General features: G+C 54.9%; 1 protein-coding gene across 6 annotated transcripts in view; it reads left to right on the top strand.

Annotated features, from left to right (window-relative positions):
• Window positions 1-18,069, top strand: part of ARNT2 (aryl hydrocarbon receptor nuclear translocator 2) — a 193,190-nt gene that overhangs the window by 17,853 nt on the left and 157,268 nt on the right. The window contains exon 1 of one of the 6 annotated variants that reach the window (XM_027570451.2): window positions 5,431-5,582. The exons of 1 other annotated variant lie outside the window; for it this stretch is intronic. In XM_027570451.2, the coding sequence (XP_027426252.1) occupies window positions 5,552-5,582 (31 nt within the window). In that variant the 5' untranslated portion in view covers window positions 5,431-5,551. 4 more of the 6 variants (XM_035727983.1, XM_035727981.1, XM_035727985.1 and 1 more) reach the window with 4 other exon arrangements.

Raw genomic sequence — 18,069 nt, 5'->3', positions numbered from 1 at the left:
AGTGAGTCCTGGTGATGCTCAGAGGCATGGTTCCAGTTTTCCTGAAGTGTAACTACGTTTGGGTCCTTCACTCTCTCTTTGGATTCTTCCATTGGCACCAATTTGAGTTGGGGAGCTCTCAGGTTCAAAGTGCTAAGTCCTTACTGATGGACTCCACCATTTTAACCTGAATGAGGTTCACTCATTTTCATTTATTCCTGTTTAATAATCAAATATTTGCAGCTGTGAATTTTTCTCTGGGGATAGCTTTTGATGTGCAGAGTCATCTTTATGCTATTTTCCAAATTATCAGTCAATGTGGTTTTGAATTCCTTACCACCCCCCACCCAAATGTGCCCCATTTCATCCTTGGCTACTGAACCTTCTTGGGTAACAGCCGTAATAGCAACAAATACATTTTGCCAACCACATGCGAGATACAGTTCTAAGCTGCTCACAAATGTTAGCTCACTTAGTTCTCACAAAACCCCTTTGGGGTAAGTACTGTTTTATCCCTATTTCATAGACGAGGAAACTGAGGCACAGAGAGTGTAAGCCACGGGGCAGGTGAGTGGAGTGTTTGCACACTGGCCGTCTGGCTTCCGAAGCCACGATCTGAGAACAGTGTAGTTTACACCACTCTGTGCGGGAGGGAAGACCACCAGCATGCTGCCGGCGACTGAGAAAGCCGGAGAACGCCGCCAAGGATGGGGGCAAGCACCTGCCGCCCCTATTCCTGAGAAGCCCAGGCCATCGGACTCTGGGTTCTTTTAGCCTGGGAGCAGCTCCCCAGGGACGGACACCTCCAGGGAGGAAGATCCTGCCTGTCTCTTTATCGTCCAATGTTGTCTCCAGACCCACTGGGTCCCAGCCATGTGCCCTCCCCTGGGGGGCCGGGAGGACTTGTTTTAGGGCGAGTGGAACTGACCCTTTGGTCCTACGATCTGGCTGAGAGTAAACCACAAGCCTCAAATCGGCACATGTCACGTTAATCATGAGTTGCTGTGTATTAGATCTATCACATGCTGGAAGAGCTTGGCTGAAGTCTACCCGGCCGTGGGGTATTTTGTTCATTTCTTCTTGAGTTTCTAGCAGCATGTGCACACTTCGCTACTTGGTTTTGATCCCTCAGAGTTCACAGATGGGGCATTTTCACTGTAGATGTGCGTGTCTGTTATGTTCTAACTTCAGACCGTCCCTTTGTACCACGCGGCAGGGGCAGAAATCCACTCACCCTAGACTCCTTTGAACCCACTCAACTCTCACGATGAGCACGGAAAAGCATCTCTTCTGGAGACGGTGGTCTCCTTCAGATGGAATGCAGGGTCCTCCCGAGGCCCTTATCATGCCACCCCCTCTTCCAGGTGGTGTCCAGCTGGTGGGGAGCAAGGGCCCTAGGATTCTTGCTCCCCTCCGTTCTGAGCGGCTGGGGCTGTCACCTGGCCGCCGAACCTGAAGGCATCTTTAGGAGGCCTGGATTACTGCTGAAATCTGTGGCCCTGGTTTGGAGCCTTGTTCGTTGAGCCCTGCTCCCTGAGGCCTGCTGGCCCCCCTCACGCAGGAGGCTGGAAGCCTAGACTCAGTACCTTCGTGTCCCGTCGCCTGCGGGAATGCAAGCAGCCCCGGCACTCCACGCGGAGGCCCCAGGGAGCCAAGAGCGCCATGTGAGACCCAGCTCTCCGGCCGCATCCCTCCACCCCTGCAGAACCATCCTGTGCGGTCTCCCTCCCTGGGCTTCTGAATGGGGGAAAGCCCTCGGCTGTTGGCTTTTCCATCAGCTCATTGGAGGTGATGGAAACTCCAGGGACTCAGGCCAGAAGATGGAAGTCAGAGCACGTGGGTCTGACAGCCTGCTCCTTCCCCTTCTTCCTCTGCCCACTCTCCCTGAGGCAGAACAAGAGACTCTGCCCCTTCCCGTGTCTCTGTCTCCATCTCTCTCTCCGCATCTGTCTATCTCTCTCTCAGGGGCCTGGGGCGTCCGGCCACACGTCCCTTCTTCTCTGCTGAGCTATGAGTCACCTTCTAAAGCCTCTCAAGGGTACCAAGCACAAACATCTCCACATTCAAGTCCATGGTCGCTAGCACTCCCCAGAGGTTCGTGTCACCTGCCATACAGGTGGGGGAAAGCAAGGCATAAGGGGCCTCACGAAGCTCCAGGGTGGGTAGAAGTCTGCGTTGGTGACAGAGGACACCTGTACTCTCTTGCTTCAAAGCCTGTGCTCCCCTCACCCCGTGGCCCCATCCAGCTCTGGGCTCAGTCCCTGCCTCAGAGTAACGGGGAGGCCCACTGGCTTGGGGGCTCCACCACCGCTCTGTCCAGCGAAGAGCAAGAAGTTAGGAAGAAAGGTGGGGTGAGGGACGGGGAGAGGGGCCGAGCAGTGTGCAGCAGAGAAGAAACGCCCCTGCTTGCAGATACGGCAGCCCCGTCTGTCTGTCTGTCTGTCTGTCTGCCCTTCCACGCCCTCTTTTTCAGAGGAAGGCCCTGCTTTCATTCCTTGCCTCCTGCTATCTTGAAGGGAAGAGCAGAGAACAATCCTGGGGTCATCACACATCGCACAATGGGAGTCCTGTCTCTCGTGTCAGAACTCACAGGGATGGGACGGGACGCAGCGGCCACGTGACTCCCCCCCCCCCCCCCCGCCCCCCCCCCCCCCCGGCCAGTGTCACCCGCACTGTGGCTGCCGGCCCAGGGTGTTTCTGGGAGAAGCATGCTCCCAATCACTGATCACAATCACGTGCTATGGGCCCAGCGGGTCTGCCTTCATTCCTTTTTTTTTTAAAAAATGCAAATCTCAGCTTCCAATTCAACAGCCTCCTTTGGAATTTAAAAGAGTTCTAGGTTGTTTAAAGGTTGAGCGGAATTCCTGAGCCTGTTAACTGGTCACAGTCTACTAGCTCTCATAATTAGCACGAGACCACTGTATTGTGTAAACGCCACTCAGTATTCAACAATGACTAACCGCTCCATTTCAGACTGTTTACTTAGGAGTGGGGGCTGTCCTCCACAATCGATGTTTCTGGGTCTTTACCTATTTAACAAGAGAGAAGAGAGAGCGAGAGAGACGAGACAGAAGGTAAGGGCCCAGATCCCCCATTTCTCTACCCCTTCACAACACCTCCCCTGCCCAGCCGCCAAATCCCAGCACTGTGGGTGACCCGGTTCCAAGTCTTGCCAGGCTACCGAGCTGTGTGACCTTGGGATTCTCCGGTCCCTAATCTGCACAGGGTGAGGGCTGAATTGGGCAAAAGCAGAGATCACCCACCCTGAGACGTGCAGGGACTGGGGGAGAGGGTGAAACGTCTCCTTCTGATAACTTCACCCATGTTCTTACTGGAAACAATAGCATGACAGACTGGAAGCGGACTATGGAAGTGTTCCAACCCCCAGCAGCTGGCCGCGTGCTACCTGTCTTTTATCGCAAAGGACAAACGCAAAGAGAAGGATTAAAGATACCTGCAGAGTAACATTTACAAAATGGGCAGCAGGGCTGGGCCCAGTAAGGAGGTAAAACTTGTCAACAAATATGCATGGACATGTTAAATGTGTGTGTATGTGGTGATGCGTTATGTTCACCCCAATTTTCTTTTTCAGGGCGAATATTACAAATACATTTGTTCACAGATGATATCAAAGGGAGCCACAGGTCATGGCCGATGGGGAACCCCACAAGGAGAAGGGCTTGCTGACTTCCAAGGGGCGTGGAGGGTGGGAGGGTGCAGAGCTCGGTGGCAGCAGGGGTGCGGTGACATTGGGTGCCCCGTATGAAGATGGGCCACCAGACACAACCGTCAGTGGGGAGCAGGGCCAAAAAGGGAACATCCAAGATGGATTTTACCTTGTTTGATGTGGTGTGAACAAGGTGAACCTCCTCTTGCATTTACCTTAAGAAATCTTCAGTCAAGTATATACTGTGTATCAAGTGCATGTGGGTATTTGAGTGTGTTGCCTTTTGGGGTATGTAGAAAAGAAGCTGGGTTCTCATTTGGCTTGATGTTGGGAGAATCGGGGACATTCTACTTGATACAAGGACGCTGGGGGGTGCCCAGCTGACATCCAAATTGCCCTTTCTCTCATTATCTCCCTGGGCCTGGCCTATCTCGTTGCCAAATGCCCACAGGCGTTAGTCTGCACTTCAAAGGTCTTCTCCATCCGCCTGTCCACATCCTGCTCATTTCTTCAAAGCCTACTTTTCATCTTCCCCAATCACTCCACAGTCTCTCTGCCTGCATTCATTCACCCCCACCCACCTCAGCAGTTGTGTGCTTCCTGAGCACAAATACCTTCTTGGGCTCATCTCCTCCCCACCTCCAGGCTATGCTCTGGAAGGACAGGGCCCCCGTGGTTTCCTTTCCATGGTGCACTCAGCACCTAGTTGGCATACTGCAGACATTCAATGTCTGCCCAATCGATCACCAAATGAATATCATTAAGCGCCTATTAGATCAATAGTGACAAATATTTCCCAAAGACAATGCCTATTTGAAAATACATCCCGAGCATTGTTTTTCTACCCCCCCCAAAGTGCTTCTTTGAAAGGATTTAAGAGAGTCTGATGTTTTTGCAAACACATCTACATTTAGGGGCCATCTTGCCCTTCTTGGCTCTCACCGGGGATGTATTCATTCATCCGTGTGAGCTTGACACCTGGTGGGTTTTCTTCCCAAGAGCCATGAGCTTTCACAGGGATCCCAGGGTCTGGTGGAAAAACAGAGGCCCCTCCAAGCTCTCTGCAGCTTAACCTTATCAGGATAAGCAGATAAAAACATTTAAAAATCTGTTTAATTCTCCGTGTGGTTGTGTCCACAAGGCTCTTGCTACACCCTTGGGTAATAACCAAGGCCAGTCACCACGCCAGAACAAGAGCAGAGCCCAGCGCCCTCGTCAGAGCTAAGTCATTCCCCGTTCCTGGGCCGGCTGCCTGGGCCGGGGTGTGCACCGAGCGCGCTCCCAAGCTGTCCCCGCCTCGGGAATTTCTGGGCGCCGGGCACTCACCCCTTGGCCGCGGGTCGGGCCCGGGAGCCAGGCGGCACGGCCCCGGCATGCTAAGTGGGCCGCACTGGGCGCCTTTGTTCCCCGCGCCTCTAAGGACCGCTTCCCTCTGCATCTTAATGGGCTTCTTCCCCCACCCGCTCTGCGCCCCGGCCCCCCGGCCTCCGCGCGGAGTCCCCGGCGCGCGAGCGCGGGACGGTCCGCCTCCGCTCCCCCCAGCGCGGGGCAGGCCCCAGCCCCTGCGCCCGGGGCGCCCCCCGCCGGTCCCCCCCACCCCGGGGGTCCCGCGGCCTGCGGCGCAAGTCTCGCGGTGCTACGGCCCGCGGACAGGGGCGGTCCGCGCCCCCCGCCGCGCGACAAAGGCCGGCCGGGGAGGCGGGGCGGGGGGGGGGGGGAGCGGAGGCGGCGGGGGCGGGGCGGCGGCGGCGGCGGCGGCGGCGGCGGCGGGGGGAGCGGAGGCAGCGCCCGCCCGCGCCGGCCTTTGTGTGGCGGCGGCGGCGGCGGCGCCTGGGCCCGCCCGCCCTCCGGGCCCCGGCTCCGCGCCGCCCTCCGCCCCGCCCGGCCTCCCGGCCTCCCGGCAACATGGCAACCCCGGCGGCGGTCAACCCTCCGGGTGAGTAGCGGCCGCGCCCGCCCGCAGGCCCGGCCGGGGCCCCGCGCGCACCTGGGGGGCAGGCGCGCACGGGGGCCCGAGCGCCGCAGCATCAGCACCGGCACCGCGGCGGCGCCTTCTCCCCTCTTTCCACCCGGCCCGGCCCCGCGGGCGGCGGACGCGGGCCTCGCGACCCCCGCAGCCGGAGGGCGGGCCCGCGACCCCTTGGGCTTCCGAGAACACCCAGCGTTGGCTTCCCCGTCCCGCGCGGCTTCCTCTTCGGGTCGCGGCCCCCGCCGCATCTCCGGCAGCGGTCGGGGTGGCGGGAGGGCGCCGCGCGGGCGCCGGGAAAAGTTTGGAGCCGGGATTCAACAGGGTGGCCCAGGGTGGAACTCGCGGCTTCCCCCGCGCGGCGCGCCCCCCTCTCCCCGCGCCGCCGCCCTGTGCCCTGATCTCGAGTGGGCGCGAGCCCCCAGCCTGCAGCACCGCGGCGGCCTGGAGCTTCCCGGCCCTGCCCGACTCGCGCCTTCTGTCTCCGCGGCGGGACCTGACCGCAGGGTGCGGTCCGTGACAACTGTGCGCGCCCAGGCCGATTTGGAACGCGTGTCTAGCTTACAAGTGGGCCTATGTACCTGTTTGGGAATGGGAGCAGGGAAATTCTGTTTTAGGTGGGGAGAATGCCCTGCCTGGGGAGGAGGACTCCCTGAGGGGTGCCCAAGAATGGGAAGGGGGGACACCCAAGCTGACTGCTATCAAGTTCTGGGCGCTGGGCACGGAGTGCCGCCGGCCCGCCTTGGGGCTAGGTCCCCGAGGAGGATGCAGGCAGCAGTCAGGCAGAGACCAGCCCGCAGGGAATTCCCAGGAGGGAAAGGTCCGTGTGTTAAGAGATGGGGGTGGGGTGGGGTGCCTAGTAAAGAAAAAAAAAGTGTCATAGGAGTTACGAGTGAAGGATCTTTTCCATCGAAAGTGGCCAGGGAAAGCTTTTGGAGATCAGACATTACCCAGCCCACCTTGGTGGGGCTGGAGGGTTTGCATGTGTGGAGCCAGGGGCCGAGGGTACTCGCGGGTGGAGGGGACAGCTTGAGTGGCAGACTTATACTGGGTAGGTTTCGGTGAGTACGGGGGGCATGGGGGTTATAGGAGGGAGCAGGGGGATTTCACAGGCTTGTTTGGCTTTGAAGGACACTAAGGAGTCTGGACTCTTCTCCCTCCCACATTAAGGAGTCCTCAGGGGTATCGCAGGAGGAAGTCACATGATCACGGTGCTACAGCAAGGTGGATTTGTCAGCCACATCTAGGTAACAGAGGAAGGAGCAAGCCTGGAGGCAGGGAGGCTGGTTCAAATGAGGCCCGTGGTGGGGGGAGGGTGGTGAGAGGTCTCAGATCTGGCTCAGAACAGAGAGGAACTGCACCCATTGGGCAGGTGGAGGGGCTTGGAGTTGGCACAGTTCAGATGTGGGGTGAGGGTAAAGCGGGAGGCCATGGAGACACAGAGGTGGGGAGTCTGAGGCGTTCCAGGGAAGGAGGTTCCATAAGAGACGCAAGGAGTCTTGGCGATCAGATCAGGAGCTGGTGGTCCAGAACACTGAGTGGGGAACGTGGTACATGTGGACACAGCTGCTCCAGTTGGCTGGCTCCTGGCATCTGCAGTTTCAACCTGGTCAGCTGCTGAAAAATCAATAGCAGATTGATGGACTTAAATGTTAATGACGTTAAAAAAAAAAAAGCAAAGGTGATTAAATGAGGATTGTTTAGTCCAATAGAGGCTTATATTAGAAAGAGGAATAAAATCAGAGAGGGTATTTACATAGTGTATACACATGCATATTCCCTTACATCACCGGTGAAAATGGGTTTGTCCCTGCATTGTTCCACAAGCTTCCTGCAGCAGATCTGGGACGGCTGCCCGGCTTGGCGGTGCGGAGCGCCCGCACGCCTGCGCCTTGGCCGGTGGGGGACTCACATGGTGCAGGTGAGGGTTGTTCCATCATTTGGAAGCACCTGGCCTGCTTGACAGACAGTGCTGTCTGCGTCTTCTCTCCGATGGCAGAGACACCAGAGATCCTGAGCGCGGAGAGGTCTTCTCAAGTGCAAAGTCTTTCCTCCTAGCCAGTCCCCTGTGATCACACTCAGATCTGTGGAGCATGCTGTTGTTGTCCTGTGGGAATATCTACCTTCTTTGGGAGAAAGGGTATGTTTTGAAGGGATACAGCAAAGGTGTGAGCCCAAGAGAGACAGACTAAAGATGTGACTGGCAGTTGAGGCGAGGCACCCAAGCCTGTTGCCCAGAGCCCACCGTTCCGGGGCGGGAGCCCCATACGCTTCTCTGAACACCACCCCTGCCTTACCCCTCTCCCCAGATATTGTTGCTTTGCAAAGAGTAAGAGCTTGGTAAACACAGGCAAAGGCACCAGGAGGCACTGAGATGGATTTGTGCTGCTGCTTCGTGCCCAGGGTTCAAAGGCCACAGCCTGTCACCTCTGCACCCGCGCCCACTGGTTCCATTTTCCCAGGTCCTGGCTGCCCACCGCAGACCCCTCCGCCGTTAGTCGTCTCTGTGAGGCACGGTGAGGGCACTCTGGGGTCCAAGATGCTGGATGGAGCTGGAGTCTTCACATTCTCCGGGTGTTCGGGCCCCGTTTAAACCTCTGATGTGCCCTTTCCAGATCTCCTATTTGGGTTTCAGGTCCGGATTCTAGAAGCTACTCTGGGGGAGGCATGCTCTCTGAGGAGAGAAAGGCTGGGCTGCCCCAGTTCTCCTGGTTTCTGCCCGAACGGTCTGGGTCTCCAGTGGCGCCTGACACCTCCCAACTTCCAGGCCCTACACAGGTTGCTGATTTTCCCCGCTCTCTGGCCGGGGACGACCTCTGTCCTCTAGACCAGGGGATGGAGTCCTGGAATCTTCTGTTGCATGTGTGCATTGTTTCATTTCCTTTTTGGGTGATATTTAAGCATTTCTGGTTTATATGGCAGAGGGAAGGTTTGGATTCGTTTTGCCCGTGGAAGGTTATCTGTAACTGAAATGTTACAGGGTACAAAGGGGTTGCCCTTCCAAAGCCTTCACGCGACCTTAATCTTTTGTAGCAGAAGCAGGAGGGTCTCAGGTACAGTCAGACCAGAGATTATCAGGAATTAGGTGTCATCAGGGGCGCCTGGGTGGCTCAGTTGGTTAAGCGACTGCCTTCGGCTCAGGTCATGGTCCTGGAGCCCCGGGATCGAGTCCCGCATCGGGCTCCCTGCTCAGCGGGGAGTCTGCTTCTCCCTCTGACCCTCTTCCGTCTCGTGCTCTCTATCTCTCATTCTCTCTCTCAAATAAATAAATAAAATCTTAAAAAAAAAAAAGGAATTAGGTGTCATCAGGACATTCCCTGCAAGGAGCGTTTGCGGAGGAATTAATAAAGGCTTGCTTGCACGTGGTAAAGGAATTTAAAGGTATGTTTTCAGAGACTTAGAATGTCCACTTTTTTCCTGAAATCAATTACTAGACTTTTTTTCCCTCCGTGTTTCTGATCTTTGGCATTTTAGTTTGGAATTGATTGTATGGTACGGGAAGGTCCTCTGGGCAAACAGCTGTAGATGGAGAGACACTTGGGTCAGTCCAGCAGACACACTGAACACTTTTGACGTACCAAGCACTGCTCAGGGTTCAGGATAGTGTGAAGGTCAGGAAGGATGCTCTTGGACCTCAGGGAGTTCCGAGGCTAACGGGAGGCATGAGGAGGCTAACTTCATGACAAACGGTAGCATGAAATGCATGCTGGCCAGGTGTGCATGCATCATGCTGGGAACGCAGAGAAAGCCTTGTGGGGAGCTAGCTTCTGAAACCGGGCGTTTAGAAGAGAGAGATTTTGTGCTATGGAGAATGTAGGGTCCTTCCGGACTGGGGTTATGTGGGCAGACTTGTGAAGGCACGGGGAGCTCTCCAGTGGCTGTCCTGTCAGTTCTCCTGGGGATCTGGACACCCAGATGGACACCCGAGAATGCAGTAGACTCAGAGCCTCGGGGAGACACCTGTGGTGCTTGTGGGGGCCCAGCGGCCCTGCCCCCCGGGGCGGAGGAGTGCCCCACCGAACGGACTGCGGAAGCCTGATTCCTTTACGTACTGCATTTCATGGAACCCACAGCCCATCAGTTACAAGACACATCGCTGTTGTATTTACTCCTGAGGAAAAACTCTGCCACTTCAACTCTGACATACTGCTTATTACATGATGTGCCTCCATTTCAGGGATGTTTTAAAAATGTGCATTTAGAATCAGTCAAGTACTGTGCATTAAGAAAAAAGTCTGTTTTGCAGCTGGACCATCCATATGTAAAACCTATGGTCTTTTTTTTTTATTTATTTAAAATCAGTTAATTAACTATAGTGTTGGTGTGCTTTTCAGTAAAAAATCTTTATAAAGTTTACCTTGTAGACATGTGCCATGAGCCCAGTGATGAATTAGTAGCCTTTTGGCTTCTGCCAAATGAAAGGAATGATGTCTGAAAATGAGGTTTGTTATACCTCAGCCAGTATTTACTGAGCAGCTATTATGTGCCCGGTACCGAGAGCTAGGTTCTGGGTGATCAGCAGTGAGGAACCAGGACAGCCGCGGCTACTGAGCTGCTTGCAGCCCATGGACACACACAGCCGCAAGGAATCCCACAAATATGTTAGTTACAAAATTGTTAATGGTGAAGAAATGAAGGAGGTCTGAGGTTTGCCTCTTGGAGGGGAAACCTTTTTTAACATTCTTTATTAGCATTTGATTTTATTGCTTTCTTTTATAGATCGCCCCATAGAGAGCGAACTTGGTATCAATCACCTGATTTAGAATCAAAGCACCCTGATGTGATAGTTCCTACAAAAAAGTTAAAGGACATTTTATCCTAGGGTCCCTAGGCAGTCATGATTTTTAAGAGTTGGACTTATTCATCGGGGTGTCCTGATATTTACTGGTTTTCTTTCACAAGCAATTGCAGATATTTACTTAACACAGAAGTCATTCTTGCTCCATATTCCGAGACATAGATGAGACAAGGTGGACATGGGGCCCATGGGTCCTGGCTGAGGTGATAGATATCCTGATCGTTAATGCAGCAGGGGTTCTGTAAGGCAGCCCTTTATGGTCAAGGTACTGCCCTCACTGTTTGCTGCAGAGACAGGATGCATTCTAACGCGGATGTGTATACACTTGTAAAATAGGATCGATGTCAATGAAACAGAACAGACATGTAAGATGTAGTGAAATGCTTTACGAGATTATACTTCAGGTTAGGATTAACTTTGTAAAATTTATTTGATCTTTTTTTTGTTGTTGAGTGTAGTTGACACACAACGTTACATTAGTTTTAGGCCTAGAACATACTGATTCCACGACAGGATGCATTGTGCGGGGCTCGTCCCAGGTGTAGCTACCACCTGGCACCGCACAGCGCTATTATGATACATTGACTGTAACCTCAGTGCTGTGCCTTGTCCCGTGACTTACTCATCCCACACCTGGAAGCCTGGACCTCCCGCTCCCCTTCACCCATTTTGCCCGTCCCCTGACTCCCCTCCCCTCTGGCAACCATCAGTTTGTTCTCCGTGTTTATGAGTTTTTGTTTGTTTATTGTTTTGTTTTTTAGCTTCCACCTATAAGTGAAATCATCTGGTATTTGTCTTTCTCCGTCTGACTTACTTCGCTTAACATAATACTCTCTAGCCCCATCCACGTCCTTGCAATGGCAAGATTTCATACTTTCTGATGGCTGAGTCATATTCCATTGTATATATATGTATATACCACATCTTTATCCATTCATCTATTGATGACACTTGGGTTGCTTCCATGTCTTGGCTATTACAAATCATGCTGCAATAAACACAGGGTTACATGTATTCTTTTGAATTCTCTTTTGTTTTCTTTGGGTAAATACCCGGCAGTGGAATTACTGGATCATAGGGTAGCTCTATATTTAATTTTTTTGAGGAACCCCCGTACTGTTTTCCGGAGCGGCTGCACCAGCTTGCGTTCCCACCGACAGTGCACGAGGGTTTCTCTGTTCACACCCTCCCAACACCTGTTGTTTCTGGTGGTGTTGATTTTAGCCATTCTGACCGGTGTGAGGTGGTATCTCACTGTGGTTTTGGTTTGTATTTCCCTAAAGATCAGTGATGCTAAGCATCTTCTCAGGTGTCAGTTGGCCATCTGAATGTCTTCTTTGGAGAGGAGTCTATTCAGGTCCTCTGCCCGTTTTTTAATCAGATTATTTGTTTTTTGGTGTTGGGTTGTGTATGTTCTCTATGTATTTTAGATATTAATGCCTTATCAGATACGTCATTTGCAGATATCTTCTCCCATTCAGTAGGTTGCCTTTTCGTTTTGTTGACTATTTCCTTTTCTGGGCAGAATCATTTTATCCCGATGAAGTCCCAAAAGTTCATTTTTGCTTTTGTTTCCCTTGCCTGAGGAGATGTAGCTAGAAAAATGTTGCAATGGCCAATGTCCAAGATGACTGCCTACTTTTCCTTTTAGGAGTTTTATGGCTTCAGGTCTCACATGGAGGTCCTTCATCCATTTTGGGTTTAGTTTTGTGCGTGGTGTAAGAGTGGTCCCGTTTCATTCTTCCGCACGTGGCTGTCCAGTTCTCCCAACACCATTTGTTGAAGAGACTGTCTTCTATATTCTTGCCTTGAGGAGGCAACCTGTAAGTTGAGATATGAGGAATGAAGACAAACACGGGCAAGGAGGTGCATTCTGGACAAAGGGAAGAGCCTCTGCAAAGGCCCTGAGGTGGGAAGGGCCGGTGTGCTTTGAGGAACCAGAACAGGTCGGAGTGGCCTGAGGCCCATGAGCGAGGATGAAGTGGGGTGGGGTGCTGGAGGCGTGGGTGGAGGCCGGCTCAGGGAAGGCTGTGGAGCTTGAGTTAGGGCTTCGGACTTTATTCTCAGCGCAGTAGAAGGCCGCCACGGGGTCTTGAGCTGGGGAGAGACGTGCTCCGCTGTGCACCTCACCGTGCTGTTCCATCTGCTGTGTGGGAAGCAGATTGGAAGGCAGGGGGAGGGGCAAGACTCCAGCTGGCCGGCAGGGGAGATGGAGGGAAGTAGGGGGAGGTGAGATAGACTTTGGGGCCAGGACTCCACGCCGAACAGCGCCAGGGGCACCAGGCACGTCCTTGTCCCTCGTGCAGTGGGGCCGGGCCCCTCCTGCGTGGCCACCTGCAGCAACTCCTTCGTTTTGGGCCGAACTGTCCAGACTGTGTGGCAACGGGTGGGAGAGCGTGAGAGGGAGGAGGAGGAGTGGAGGAGGGCCCGCGCCGTCCGAGCTGACGCCCGGGTGGTGGGAGGTGACCGGGAGGTGACCGGAAGCTGGGAGGCACATGGGCCGGAGGCGCGCTTGAGGCTTCCGCATTCGACACTTGGGTTGGGGTGCCCCCGGGACATGGGGCTGGCACTGGCCACCTGGCCCCAGGGACCTGGGCTGCAGAAGTGAGTACATGGGGAGGGACATCAGCTAGCCTTTCTCCAGCTCCTCTGAGCGTTTTCCTTGGGGAGGATGAGATCCCAGAGGGCTGAACAGTTGGGCTAAAGCACCTCCGTCGCCAGGCAGCGCCCCCACTTACTGCTTTATTGTGGGTCTGTGCTGACACTCACCTGCCTAGGCACATCCTTTCTGCGTCTCTTCCTCCTGTGCTCAGGTCGTGTTAGTGCGGGGCTGTAACGGCAGGAGCGTGCACTGGCGTGGTCCGGCGATGGACAGCTGTGTGGGGACGGATAATGCTTTCAGACAGAGGCTGGAGGGGAGGTCATTGTGCGGGGCAGGCTGGTGGACGCAGACGCCACACAGAACTTCCTGTGGGGTGAATACCACTGTCTCCCGCTTCTGGCCCAGCCCCTGCATTCGAGGGCTTTTGCTGACACCAAGTTCACCTGTCTCTCCTGCCCCATGCCCACCCGCCGCCCACACCGAAGTGTTTCCCTGTCCAGCGCCTGTTTCTCCTGGTCTCAGCTTGGATTCTTACTCAGCTGAGGTGGTGGGGGGCTGGGGGGGACCTCTCCTGATGCCTCGATCCAGATGAAGTGTGCCTGCGCTGCGCTCTGCCTGGGCCCTGTGGGTCTACTTTGCATTTGGAACACTTCCTGTCACCAGGAATGAAATGGTAGATCACGTAGTCATTGGTTGATGCCTGGGTCTTTTGCTGGCCTGGAAGCCCCACGAGGGCAGGGAATGCCTTCCTCATTGTGCAGCCCCAGCGCCTGTCATGTTGTGTCCTATGCAGTGGGCATCTGGTAAGGTGGATGCGTGGGTGCCTGGGTGCGTGGATGCTTGGATGCATGGATGCATGGATGCCTGCGGGCATGGATGCTTGGATGCATGGATGCCTGCGGGCATGGATGCTTGGATGCATGGATGCCTGGGGGCATGGGGGCATGGATGCCAGGGAATTGTGTTATAACTTTGTATGCGGCGGCCTATACATGCTTGTCTTAAGACAAGAAAGCAAGGCCATGGACAGTGTATTTGCAGGTTTCTGAAACAGTAGGCCAGAGCTGTCTAATTTAGATTCTGGTCTTTATTTGTGGGAACTGATTTTGATCTGTAAATCCTATCAGGGTAGTTCCTACCCAAACCAGTTTCTCCAGACTTTATCTCATTATTAAGGAACCTTGGAGACGCACACATCTTAGGTCAGACTGGTCGTAACCTGGTGACCTGCTGATAGTAGCGGAAGGCCTGTCCCCACCAGGTCCCTTATTAGAGTCCCCCTAAGGTCCTCCTGGAAGGGGTCCTCTGCTCCCTGCCTTCTTTTCTGTGTGCGGAACCGTGGACGTGGCTCGTCTAGTTACCGGCAGCTGCAGATAAGGTGGACTCCAGACTGGCTTTAGATTCAGTGCCCCGAGGGGGTGGCAGCATCCTTTCTGTTCAAAGGACGCACCCACCGCCCTCTGACCGGATGCTGCTGGCAGTCGCAGCAGCTGGAGGCTGAGCCCTTTGCAGATAAGGAACCTCTTGCTTTCCAGACGGCACCAGTTTGACCATTTTCCAGGCAAATCCACAAACAAGCAAAAATGTGCACAAGCAGGTGGCTCCCACTTTCGCACATGGTACAGAAGCAGGGGGCATGGTTGTGCTGGGAGAGTGGCCACGCAGAGCCCCAGGGTCCCCTACCCCTGCTGATGGGTCCCCGGCTGCCCTCCTCATTACCTTCCCCTCCCCCGAGTGTAACAATAAAGATACATGTTGATTGTAAACAAACAACAACAAAAAAAAGTCGGGTAATGTACGAAAGCAGGAAGGCAGTTCCGTCACCCCCTGCGAACGTTTTGTATGTGTTAGGACAGACGTCACACGTTCCCCCGAAATACTAGACGCACGTACAGAGTCGTTCTGGCCTCCCTTCGCTCGTGGCAGGGATGCTGCAGTCTTGGGTTTTAGCACCCTGCCCTCGTCTGCTCACTCAGTCTCTTTGGTCGAGGCGAGCTTGGTGCCCTCTTCCATTCATCAGGATTCCACACAGCATGGTCATGGCCGTCCCCATAGACAAACATGTCATGACACGATTCCTCGTTTCCCGTACGTTCACCTCCTGCAAGGAGAATTGAACCGTCAGATGGGTTTATATGTTTTCATTTCCTACTGGTTTCCCCAGAGGTAAAACCAGGGGCTCGGCCTGGGTCCGACACCTGCCTGGGGGTCCCCGCCGTGTAAGTGGCGAGCAGGACGTGGGCCCCTTGCCGTGTCACCTCTCCCACGTGGCCTTCTCCACGTGGAAGGGGCCGGCGACTGTCCTGGGAACCTTCGTCCACACATGCCCCTGGACTGAAGGACACCTTTCCAACCAGACCACCTGGTTGCCCGGTGCCCGGTGCCCGGGGCTGAGCGAGCTTGGGGCAGGGTGGGGGGCTGTTGTCCCTTTGCCTGCGTCCGTGGCTTGGACGGTTGGTGGCAGTTATGCCCGCTTTCGAAGGCAGGGTCAGGAGGTTTTAGTGACTGAGGGTAAGTGTGTGTTTGATTTGGTGACTCCTGCACTGGGCATCTCTCTGCCCAGTCCCAGGGGATGCAGGAAAGGCTTGGTGTAGGACAGCTGGGGAGCACCCCCAGGAGAGCGCCAAGGGGAGTTGTGTGGAAACCCAGCTCCGTGGGTGGATCCCAGGCGTGGATCCCGGGCCTCCCGAGAGCAGGTGGGCCAAGGCCTTGCTGCCGAGCGAGGAGCTGGAGAGTAGGGTCGTCTGTGCACCAGACACGCCCCGGGGCCCTGCAGTGACCCTCTGTGGCACCAGAAGCCCGTAGCCCGTTGCGTGGGGCCTCTTCCTGCACATTTTTTGCCCGGCCCACCAAACTGGCCTCAAACCGATTAAGGAAGAAGCCACTGAAGTTGGTAAGTGACTGAAGGGAGGCCAGAAGAGCGGCGTGGCTGCCCTTTACAACATCAGCTAATGAGCCGATCCCCAGACTTCGAGGCACCACAAGGCCTGAAGTTAATTTATGCCCCCACTGTTTTAAATTCATGGCTATATGCACGTGATATTCTCTTTCTTATCTTGGAGGGACCTGTGACGGAGCTGTGTGGCAGAGCCCCTGGGAAGTCTGGCACTGGGGGGACAGAGGTGTGTCCACACGGCGTGTAACTGGGTGGGGGGGATGGTCATTGGCGATGTCTGCAGGGCTTCCTGGTTGCACAACTCTGGGGTGGGTGGGCCGGCGGGGTGGGGGTGGCATCAGGGAGGTGGGGGCCTGGGATGCTGCCAAACCTCCTGCAGTCGTGGGACAGCCCCCCCCCCAACAAGAAGCCCTGGCCCGCGGGGACGGGGCTGTTTGTCACCCCTGGGCCGTGGCAGCTGGACGGAGCCCAGAAGGTCCGTGGGGCGTGTGGGCAGAGAGGTAAGGGGCCGGCCCTCACAGCCGCCACCCAGTGTAAGAAAACCCAGTGGCTGTAACAACAAGATGATCCCACTCAGATAATCATGATACCGTGAAGGAAGTTAATTTAAATGTGAAATAACGGAACTGCGAGAATTTTTTTTTATTATTTTTAGAACAGCATTGATGTTTCTATCCCATCAGCAGTTTGAAATGCGGCGTAGTCTGGAATCATTTGCCGTAATTTGATATGCTTGATGGATTCCAAGTCCCCCAAAGAATAAAATGAATGAATGTGATCAAGGATCACAGCTGTGTTCTCTCCTTTTGAAAGCATTTCACACCAGAAGACTTCCAGTTCTGCTCAGGCAGCCTTCCCCGAGCACCCCCGCCTCCCCGCTCAAAGGGTGCTGTGCCCTGTGCTGGGAGATAGAAGGACGCTGAGCAAAACAGGTTGGCTGCATGCGTGCCCAGCGGCCTCTAGAACGGCTTCTAGAACAGGCACTGTTGGGACAGTCTTAGGCAAGTGACCGTCAGCACGCTGGGGGGCAGAGGGCACGTGGACCCCCGCCGGCTCCTCTGATGGGCAGAGGGAGGATGCCGAAGGGGTGGACTTGGGGCATACAGCTCCGTATAGGACAGGAGCCTGGGTCTTTCCCTAATGTCAGCCTCCAGCTGCCTGCCCGGCGTGTCTGTCCGGGTGTCCCCGAGACTCTGCCAACCCAGGTCCTCGGCCGCAGTGAATCTCCATTCGCTGGCCAGAGCCAAACACTAATTATTTTAATTGCTTATCCACCTAATTAAACAAATATTAATTTGAATGCCAACTGTGTGCTCACAGTGGTGTGCAAGCCAGGCGTGGTTTCCGCTTTCACAGAGCTCACTGTGTGGTTGGAGAGTCAGCCCTTTATGAAATAATCACATGCATGAGGCTGTCAGTAAAATAAGTAATAGGAAAGAAAGGAGTCTTTGTTTCCAGTTGCAACAGGCAGCTTCGGAAGTGTTGTGAGCAGGGTGTGATGTGACTGGAGGAGGGTTCTGGAAAGATCTCTCCCGCTGCTGGGTCCGCCAGCCCGGTGAAGGATACCTGCTGCAAGGCCGCGTGGGCAGTCCAGGTGGGGGCCGTGGACACGGGGAGAGACGGGGGTATGTAAGCGGTGAAACCAGCTGAGCCAGGTGATGGGCTGGACGTAGCTGATGCGGGGGGCAGGAGCATCCGGGTTTCTGAATCGGGCCCTGTGTGGGTTAGGGCGCCATGTTCCAAGGCAGCGGACATGGATGAGGTCTGGGAATTTTTGGGGGGGGGGGGTTTGGTGGAGGTGGCGGGGGGGGGGGGGGCGGCGCACGTTTGCTCTGGGACATGCTGAGCTCAAGACACCCAGGTGACGCGGGGATTTGCCAGAAACCTCTGAGTTTTCATTTCCTTTCCAGTTAGGACTTTTTTGTTTTTTTAAACCGCAGTGTCCCCAGTACCTTGCACGAGGCATGGCACATAATTGGTGCTTAATACGTATTTACTGAGTGAATGACCAAATCGGTCTCCCTGTCTCCCAGATGACAAACCAGTGAAGAGTTATGCCATCACCTGAGACCTGCAGAGCGTGACGTTCCTCAGGGAACGCCCAGCTGCCTTCATGTGCTTGGAGAGACCAAAAGCAACTTTATCTTGACAATAGCCAGAC

This window comes from Zalophus californianus, chromosome 6, assembly GCF_009762305.2.
Source record: "Zalophus californianus isolate mZalCal1 chromosome 6, mZalCal1.pri.v2, whole genome shotgun sequence".
Taxonomy (NCBI): Eukaryota; Metazoa; Chordata; class Mammalia; order Carnivora; family Otariidae; genus Zalophus; species Zalophus californianus.
Note: the sequence above shows the minus strand (reverse complement) of the source record. Positions and strands in the feature narration are given on the sequence as shown.